This window comes from Nannobrachium achirus (genome assembly GCF_963921795.1).
Source record: "Nannobrachium achirus genome assembly, chromosome: 10".
Taxonomy (NCBI): domain Eukaryota; kingdom Metazoa; phylum Chordata; class Actinopteri; order Myctophiformes; family Myctophidae; genus Nannobrachium; species Nannobrachium achirus.
The window spans coordinates 28,164,063-28,175,054 of NC_137819.1; the positions used below are offsets into that span (position 1 = coordinate 28,164,063).

General features: G+C 44.3%; 1 protein-coding gene across 1 annotated transcript in view; it reads left to right on the forward strand.

Annotated features, from left to right (window-relative positions):
- Nucleotides 1–10,992, forward strand: part of ext1c (exostoses (multiple) 1c) — a 139,844-nt gene that overhangs the window by 109,073 nt on the left and 19,779 nt on the right. The window contains exon 3 of the mRNA XM_080734910.1: nt 5,362–5,455. Within this exon, the coding sequence (XP_080591036.1) occupies nt 5,362–5,455 (94 nt within the window). The remainder of the gene's footprint in view (nt 1–5,361; nt 5,456–10,992) is intronic.

A 10,992-nucleotide genomic window follows, 5' to 3' on the forward strand; every position in this document is an offset into this window, starting at 1 on the left:
ATGCAGACCTTGTAAACACACACACACACACACACACACACACACACACACACACACACACACACGCAGATATATTTGCATGCATATATGTGCAGTAGCTACACACTTGCACATATACACGGTAGGTACATGCATGAACATACATAATCTAATCACACAGATGGTATGCATTTTTTAATCTTAAGCATACTTGCAGCCGCGAGACATATCAATAGAGATGGTAATTTAATGCATACAGAAAAGAACAGAAAGCATAACTGCGTGTGTATGCAATGCATGTACATATTCAGTAGATCTACATCCAACAGCCACGATGTTCAAACAAGAGCAAAAAGGCTCAGCGAGAAGACTGGGAGGAGGGAAAATTGCATATACTAGGGGTTTGAATCCTCCGCGGGGCCTCCGGCTAGGCTGGGAGCTCCAACAAACACAGTTGGCCGTGTCGGAGAGAGGGAGAGGCAGTCTCTGTCGCCGCAGTGGCGGCATGGAGGAGAGCGCCGTCCTCCGCATGCGTTATTTCCTTCCTGTGAAACCGCGCGCTGTCGCATCAGGAGTAGCGGCTGTCAACAGAGAAGACACTTGTAACTGTAGGAGTTGGCAAGCGGCAGAGGCTACACGTGTGTGTGGGGAGAAACTGGAACTTGGATAACTACTAAATATGGGGGTTTACTGCGTGTAGACAATGAGAAGTGAAACAGATAAGAGAGATGGAGAAGTGGAGGAGACAAGTGGGGCATGCTCGTTTGTTGTTGGAAATAAAAACACTGTTAAATGATTTATTTGTTACAAGACTATAAGTACGTTTCCCTCATTAAGGAACATCAGCCAGCAGAAGCAGCCAGACTGGTAGACGCACGCACATGCGCACGCACGCACGCACGCACACACGCACGCACACGCGCACACACACACACACACACACACACACACACACACACACACACACACACACACACACACACACACAGAGAGAGAGAGAGAGAAGTGGGTCAGACTACCCGGCTCAGTCTCACCACATGCTGAGGGTCTCACTGTCTCACACAGAGGCAAGGCTTTTATATAAATACACATTCAAGGGTATTTATTCACTCTCACACAACACTTTTTTTGTACACACACACACACACACACACACACACACACACACACACACACACACACACACACACACACACACACACACACACACACACGCGTACAACATACTGTACGTACATGCATATATCTCAAACATAAGCCACAACTCCATTCATCAGTGTCCTGAACAGCCCACACAAACCCACAGTGAGTGTTGTGCTCAGAGTTAAATACATCATATCAATGTGTTACCGCAGGACGCACTGCTTACACAATACACAACGTTATTTCATACAGAGCTGCTCCACATTTCACATATAGCTTGATTTATATTGCTGCAGACTCATACTGTACACATCCATCACGCACGCAAACAGCCACACAATCATGGATGCTGACACACCCGCACCCGCACCGACAAGCACGCGTGCACACGCACGCACGCACACATGTTTGTATTACGATACTTGTGAGGACAAACATTTTAAGACAGCAATTTTCTAGATACAATAGGCCCGATTCGCTGTTTAAACTTTTTGAACGCAAAGGAATTTACGCAACTTCCCACGTTAGTAGTCCAATTCATTCATCTTTTTCCGTCCGACCGTCCGTCCATGTGTGTGTGTGTGTGTGTCTGTCGCGTCCCGTGTTACCAGCTAATCTCTGGCACTGTTGACCCGGTCACTGCCAAACTGTGCACAGACACTCCCTGGATGCTAATTTAGAACCTCTGCCCCACATTTTTCACATGGGCCTGTTCTAGCGCTACCATGATGAAACAAATGCTTAAAATCATGCATGCAGCATCCGATTTAAAGGCTGAAGAAGACATGGCACCCTTTTCACATTGGCCTATTATAGTGCAAACAGGAGGCCACAATAACCTACCTGACCTGGTGGAGACCTGTGCTCGGAAGAGCACTGCTTCTAGTTATATTATTTACTGACCACATCACATGAACACATGACATGAATGTCTTACCATCTGACAGGGAAGGATACAGTATGGCTGAAATGTACAGTAGCTGTGTCCAGAACAGATCCATTCCCCATTCCGACATGGGTCAGTCAATATATTAATCCAAAAGACACATTTCCCATCAGTAATCAATAAGCTCTGGTCCATAATCTATCGGATAACAGCGTTTCACTTGCAGTGTGCTCTAGATTCATTCATCATCTTTTTACATCTGCAAAGTTGATGTTGATGTTCAGTTGAAAAGGCGTTATATACCGGTAATATCCTTTTCATGACAGAACAGATGTACAAGTTGTCAAGGCGATGCGACGGATTCATCTTGATATGCAGTACACCTGTGATTCGCACATTTGAAGGATTTACACACCCCTCTGTGAATTACACGTCTGTTTTTAGAGAACATACACCCTTCTTTAATCACTTCATTTACACGTTATCCATGACCATTAGTGAATCAGGCCCAATGTTTTAGGTGTTGACATTTTTTACCAAAAAGACGAAAATAGCTGATTTACAACCTCGCAACATTGTGAGCTTTTTTTTTTACTCTTTATTTCTTAAATATTTTCAATTCTTTTTTAACAATACAAACAAGAAGACAACATGTAAGAAAGACAAATAATAAGTAGAACAAAAATAAGGTGCAGAAAACATTACAGGATTAATATAACATTTAAATGTATGATATCAACCTTCATAAAGAATCAGAGGCATCACCCAAATGCCATTTCTCCCATTTCCTTAACACTGTGAGCTTTGAAGATATTTGGTGCATACTGTAAGATACTGTTTGGTGCATAGTTATAACTCAGACATAACTCCAACCCTAAAGGCCTCACCATAACCCCAACCTGAAACTTTTCCTAACTGTAACCATAAAACATTTCTCTCATGAGGACCAGGAAAATTGTCCTCTCAAGCGTGCACGCGCACGCACACACACACACACACACACACACACACACACACACACACGCACACACGCACACGCACACGCACACACTGCTGTCTCAGCCTCGATGGGAAAGCTCTATCAACAGGTGGAGAACCAGCCCAGCTCTGACCGTAACTAACACAAAAACAACACTGCCTTTCACTGAAGCCTGATTTATACTCCGTTGTACGTGCAGCAGAGTATAAATGAAGTATAATCTAGTGCTAGTATTTGTCTTCTTGTCTGACATTGTTTGGCTACGGGTGTGGGTCTTTTGTGCCCCTTTCCAGGGACTGCTGTTTTATTATACGAGATTTACTTCTTTTGGATTAGGCTATGGATCTCAGGCCAGATGTTACAAAAGTTATACAAATCAATGTTGTGTCATCAGTCGCAACAATAAGTAGATAAATAAGAAAATAGGCAATCTGTAAATGAATACATGTCATGCTACATGCATTAACAAGATGATCAGGCAGGAATATGTTCTAAAAAGTATACTTTGTGTATGTTGCTTGTTTAGATTCATTCATTCCATTTATACTTTGTTGCGCTCAGGTGTCGGAAAAGAATCGCAGTGGGACACGTTGGGAGCTTGTAGATTGCCTATTTCCGTTGTCGCCCGTAACTAAGTATAACTACAGCTTAACTGTACAATAAATAGCCTTTTGTCGCAGTGAAGGCTTATATAATATAATAATTATCCTCATCTTCCCTTTCCTTCACAAGGCTGAGCACAAGAACACACAGAACACAGACCACTTCAATGTACAGCTCTGTGTATATGTATCCGCTCCAAATCCTAACAGAGACATTCATTCAGACCTCAGCCTCCGCAAACTCAACGCGGAGATCTCAATCAATGCCAACATCAGCAATAAAATCTCCCAATTTTCACATCCAGAGCATGAAGGGTGGGGGTGGGGGGCGGGACATGGGGTGTCTGTATCTCGTCACTCACTGAGAGGGGGGTAAATAAATGACTAACTTCCCAGACTGGGAAGATTAATGGTGGGAGTATTTAACACAGACGCCCCCTCAGTAAACAAACAAGAAGCAGGCCGGATGTAGAACATGAGGTGGAGGGAGGTGGGGGAGAAGGGGGGGGGGGGACAAGGAGGCAACGTAGGAGCAGAGGAGGCGGGAAAGGGAACATAGGAGCGCAGGAATGAGGAGAAATTAACAAGGAGGAGTGGGCGGGGAGCGTATAACCAGTGGCGGAATGATGAGGAGCAGCTAGCAGAGAAGGGAAGGAGGACGAGGAGAGAGAAGGAGGAGACAGGAACTTTCTCATAACCGCGCTGGTTACCATGCTGGACTGCAGTGTTATTTATTGTACTATATATGTACATAATGTACTGAGGTGTAATGTATTATGGTGTAATGTCTTGTATGTTAGTGTTTTCAATTTATTTCAATTTTGCTAATAGTGCCAAGACACTTTGTTCTCTCGAGCCAGACTGTTTTGCTCACACATTTTTCAAATGCTTCGAAGATTGTGGAATATTTGGTCTGGCTTGGGAGACTACATAATTATGTAGAGCTACTGTAGTGCAGTGTTTCTCAAACGTTCAAATGTCAAGGTCTCCCCTTAACCTTGACAGTGTACAAACGGGTTCATTATATAGTTCCATTTGTACACTGCCAGAGTTACAGACTTGTAGGGGTCAATTTAGACCCCCCTAAAGGAACCCACAGAGTCCCTGGAATCCACTTTGAGAACCACTGCTGTAGTGTAATGAACTATAGTTTAGAAACAAAACAAAGAACTTGGGTTCAGTCACATGACCACAAGATACTGATACCTGTAGAGACGACAGACATGTACTGCACTGTACTGTGCTGTACTGCACTGTGGTATACTGTACTGTACTGTAGTGTAGTGTGTGATCAGACGGTTAGACCACTGTACCGTTTCTGTTGAACTCGGCCGATGAAGGGTTGCATTGACGCAGACTCGCAGAGCTTTCCACTTGGCTTCATTTATATCACATGAAGTAATGAGTGCAAAGTACACGAGCGGGAAGGGGTAAAGCAATGTGAAGTCTTGCTTTTCAACACGGTATTCTCTAAATCGCTGTGAGAAATATGCAACATGAATGTTTAGTTGAAATATGAAACAAAACATGGTTAACAGGAAAGCCTGATATTTTTTTTTTTATCCATCGCATCTGCAACACGGTTGTGAGCTTGTTGGTTGGCTATTATTGTCACTGTGTGATGACAATTAGCCGTATGATTTAACAGTAAATTGAGCTCTTTTGCAATGAGTTCAATGAGTTCATTCATCATTTCAATCCATGAAATGCACTACAGGTTCATTTGGTAATGTGTTGCTGCTGTTACTAAAATCAGTCCGTTTCTCTGTCAGGTTTGACTACCAGGAGCTTCTCCACAACTCGACCTTCTGCCTGGTACCTCGAGGGCGACGCTTGGGCTCATTTCGTTTCCTGGAGTCACTACAGGTAAAGAATGAAAGCAGTTGTTGAGATTTGGCCTCTTAGACCCATCGTTGGATAATATTTTGTTGACAATTCCATGGTGTATTGATGTGGGATAGGCGAGATAACAGGCAAACACTGATCAAAAATAAAAAAACAATCTACATTATCTAATTGTGTAGACTTATTGTAAATTGAGATATTAACAATAATTTAACTCTGAGAGCGTGGACCCGTAAGGGTCCATTTGGTTTCATTTTACGCTCTCAAGAGTTAAAGACCTATAAGGGTCCATTTGGTTACCAACTCTCCATCATTTAGCTGGGGACCACCTGGAACCCCCTCAAGGACCACTGGTGGTCCCCGAACCACTGGTGATAACCACTGAATTAAAAGAACACAGGAGTTTACGAAACACATGTTTCACATTGCATCATTCATCTCACACCACACATACTCTGTAACAGTATTCATTAACCCATTTAGGCCTAGAATTATTGACTGCTTTAACTATTGAAAAATAGCAGATATACAAGCTCACAGCACTGGTACCGAGTGCGCTGCGAGCTTGTATATCTGCTATCTGCTATTTTTCAATAGTTAAAGCATAAATAATGATACACAATAATAGTGTACCCGTTCTAAATGGGTTAACAGTATTCATTATTATTAGAACAGGAAGGTCACACAAACTTTACAAAGACACGCTTTTCTTTCCACCTACTGTCTCACGCTGCTGTGTTTTGTACACCACACGAAAAGTACTCGATGTACCTCACACTCGTGATTGTACTTGTGGGTAAACTCGCAACTGCATTTTGGGCAGATTTGGGTCAGAAGAAACAAATCACAGATGGGTGTGGGTGGAGTTCATAACATTATCTCGTATATTTGACTAAATTAGCATAGTTCCCATATCTTCCTCTGCTTTAAATGTGACTTTATGTAGATTTAGGTCAATGATATTTATTTCCACCACATCTGACTAGTGCGAGTGGATGAATAGTACTGAGCTGGGTGGGTTACGATGATTCTAGTTGTTAGGCACGACACAGAGTGGTGCGCTCGTGAACGCTAAATTATTGTCTCCGCCAGGCCGAAGACATGGCCGAGACTATGTTTTTTACTCCGTCCATCTTTGTGTGTGTGCGCTGCGCACGTCGGTCCGTCTGTGAGCAGCTAATCTCCGGCGTCGTTCGTTGGACTGATCGGCGTGAAACTTTGCACGAACACTCCCTAAAGGCCAAGAAAAAACCTGGCCTGTTGTAGTGACACCTGGAGCCAGTTTTTGCTAAACACTTTTTTAAGACGTATCTGTCACATTTCTCATATTCCATTCCGATTGGCTATGATTGGCTTCCAAAGTTTGTGGGGGTGGCCGTTTTGCACAAAATGCCGCACATCATGAATGCAGCTCCCGATTGCTGGGAAACTTTGCACGCACATCCCCACTAAGCCAAGGCATGGTGGGGCTACAACGTCCCACTTCACGTTTTGGCCCATAACGCTTGAACCTTAGGTCGTACAATCAATGTCTTTTCCCCTCTGGATTCCTTTGATCATGATGCATTTTATAGGCCCTGTTTTGCCAGATAACATTTTTCCCATTCCATGTGGCTATGACCAAAGCTTACTGGGGCGGCAACCTAGCCTGGCGGAGAACTTTGAAGAGCACACTTTCCTAGTTCATCCATGGAACCGTATGGTGATTATTGTGAACTTGTAATACTGATAGACACGGTCCAGAGTGTGTGTTTTAGACATTATTTTACCACTGGGCCCAGTCAATCATAATCAAGCAGCGGAACTATCCATTTAACACATTATACGTTATATAAACTACTTTATGTAAACTACATTATATAATGTTACTGTTGGGCAGAAACCTCTTATCTCCATATTTTAACTTTTTATGTTTTTGGGGGGAAATGAATGTCCTACTTCATCATACTAACTAGAGTGTCACTCAAAAGCAGCGAAAATAGCAGATCTACAAGCTCAAAACGCAACACGGTGTGACACGTTTTTTTGACATGAGGTTTCCACCCGACAGCAATGATAAACTACTATGCCTGGTCAAATGTAAAATGTCTACTGTATTGTATAATAAAGCAATAAGCCACAAGAGGCGAGTGGTTACCGGGGGAGTATACACCGGCTGAGAGGCGTTGGGAAACACGAGGCGCAGCCGAGTGTTTCCGACCCTCTCAGCCGGTGACCACAAGCCTCGCGTGGCTTATTGCTTTTCTAAAACGGTCACAATGTTGCAACATGAAAACCATAACATTGCATTATTTAAAGAAAAAAGTACACTTCTCCGCCACCAGGAAGAGACATTTCCTTGCATTTACCATGCAGCCACATCCAGGAAAGGGACTTACGGAAGCCATAGTGTGTGTTTACAAAGTCACGTCATTCTTTTTGCCAAACAAAAATAGGGAAACAACACTTGTGTTAGATCAGTCTCATGTTAAGAAGTTAAGAACCATATTCAATCCATACACATATTTATTTTCATCCAGATTTAGCTGCTATGTGGTGAACATCACATCAAAAACGCTAGCATAGCAACCTAAGCTAAACAGCCGAGTGGTGCCTGGAGAATAGAGGGCGCTTGTTGCCTTTACAAGCCCCGCCCGGAGCCATTCAGTCACTGTCCTATGCATGCGGGCGGTGCTTAGAAGCACCCGCACGGCAGGATTTGAGGGGAAATCAAACGCTCGCTTCTCTAGTTCAGCCTCACGGCACAGTGGAAAGAAATGACGCACCTGGCTTTGATATAAACTGATTCAAGGTATGGGTTACAGTCTCAGGTATACCATGGCAACCAGCCAATCAGAATCAAGGAATGGAACTAGCCGTTTTAGAATGTGCATTATGAATATGGCAGACTGGAATTGGGTATTTTACAATGAGCTGCATCTGTATACGCCATGTGCCAACATGGCTCTCGCCAACATGGCACTCGCCAACGCAGCGCCGACCACAGCATCTGCCTAAACTTTACAACATTACAACAATGCGAATGACACTTTTCCAGGAACCAAGCCCCAGTGCACTGTGATACAGCTCATATACCGTTCAGTCAACAGCCAAGTTTCGCTGGATGAAGAATGCTAATGTCCTAGAATTAGATTTCCACTTCCGTGGTTTATATAATCTTTCGGTTATTGACACCGTAATGGTCACATCTGTAGACATTTTCCCCAGGCCGTTGTGTTGTGTTAAGCGCAGATCGAGCCATAAAAACGTTAATTGTCTTAGGCCTTTTAAACTGAAATTGGCCCAACACAAACAAAGGAGGCATACACAAACATCTACTACTCACAGACGCCCATACACAATAAAATCCTCAGTGTTAATTCGTCCACTTGCACACGTCCAGAGTTTAATGAATTCAGAGTTTTTTAAAGTGTGCTGGTTGGTTGCACACCTACAGCGCACACTGACGTGTAAGCGTAGACTCGTGCACAAACAAACAGATGTAAAACCCATTCATTACATGCAGTGCAAGGAAACACAACAGTAAAGACCCAAACTCAATGGCGTGAATAGGAGTTTACGGCTCTATTTTTATGCTCTCAGACTTAACCCATTTAGGCCTAGGATTATTGACTGCTTTAACTATTGAAAAATAGCAGATATACAAGCTCACAGCGCGGCACCGAGTGCCGCGCTGTGAGCTTGTAGATCTGCTATTTTTGAAAAAAGTCTTTGAATATATCTACTTAAAAGCAAACATTTGTAACTCAAATATTTGCTTCTGGGTGGTCCCTGGAACAACATATTTTGAGATGGGGGGGTCCGCGGCCAAATACCTGTAATTTTGGGGGTCCTTGACATGAAAAAGTTTGAGAACAACATGATTTAGAAGAAGGATTTAGAAGTCGGGTCAAAGATCGGGTCAAAGATATTCAAAGACTTGCACACATTTTCACGATTTTTCAAAAATAGCAGATCTACAAGCTCGCAGCGCGGCACTCGGTGCCGCGCTGTGAGCTTGTATATCTGCTATTTTTCAATAGTTAAAGCATAAAATGATGGTTAAAGTGGTTAATATCTAACGCGACTCGGGCACGTTCCAGGTATTTGAGACTTAAATTAACAGCCTGCATTTGACTGTGCAGCCATCCTGCCACCCATGTTGATGGTCTCACACCAGGCAGGGCAGGAAACAGTGGCTGTTTTTAGTTTTACCTAACACTGAACTCTCTGGCTACAATGGGCCCTGGCCGGCCCCATCTCTCTCTTGGGCTCTGTGCGTGCGTGTGTGCATGCGTGCGTGCATGTGTGTGTGTGCGCAGGGACGTGAAGAGAATGTTACAGAGGCAGGGGCTGAATTTTCTAAGAAGGGCCTTTGGTGGAAATATCGAAAATAGCAGACCTCCAAGGCTAGGTCGGCTGTTTTCGGTGTGTTATACCATTACCACACTGAACTAAGCATCATAAGCATAGTTTCTACACAGAAAGGGCAATTCTTTTCAACATAAGATGCTTCAGGTTCAGGAGAGTTTGAACAAGGCAATTATCTTGAACGCTGCCTTCAGGTAGGGCATGGAAAGGGGGCATTTGCATTTCTTTCACCATATTAAAAAACTGTATTCATGGTCTGGAGAGGGCACTTTTTACAGACGGATAAAAGGGCAGGGGCTCAAGCCCCCTTTGATGTTGTGTGTGCACGTGTCTGTGTCTGTGTGTGTGTGCGTGTGCGTGTGCGTGCGCTCGTGCGCGTGTATGGTCCGGAAGCCACACGGGTGCCAGCCTGCCACACTGCTGATCACTGCTGAATGGACAAATCCACACTCAACACTCTGGGTTTGGCACTGTCTCTCTCTCTCTCTCTCTCTTTTCTCTCTCCATCTCTTTTCTCTCTCTCTCTCTCTCTTCTCTCTCTCTCTGTCCCTTTTTCTCCACTGTCGGTCACAGTCTCTCTCCTCCAATCTTTCTATTTTCTACTTTCTCTCTCCCTCCCTCCTCCTGCCCTGCCTCCTTCTCTTTCACTTTTCCATTCAAGACACTCTAAGATTTGCAAGATCTTGCTTTTTTTTGTGTGTGCCAACCAAGCCCACAAAAGAACTGGCAATTACCAGTGTGGTAGGAAACTCTCTGCCTCTGTTCCAACATATACAACACACACGCGCGCACACACACACACACACACACACACACACACACACACACACACACACACACACACACACACACACACACACACACACACACACACACACACACACACACACACACACACACGTGTGCACACACACGCACACACGCACGCACGCACGCACCCACCCACGCGCACACCCTGACAGTCCTCGCTCCCCTTTCTTTTTTGTCGTCCAATGAAAACACCCCAGAAAGGGTACTACGCCTCACAGTGAGGCGTCACACTGAGACAGGCAGGGCTGCTCAGAGCCCGGCCCGCGTCAGAGGGCCTCCTATCTCGGGGAGAGGACTCTGGCGAGCCCCAGGCTTCTCTTGAACCGAGGAGGAGGCCCTGGCTCACAAACCCCACGTTACCTGGCTGTGGAGACCATTCCGAATTAGCTTTGGTACAA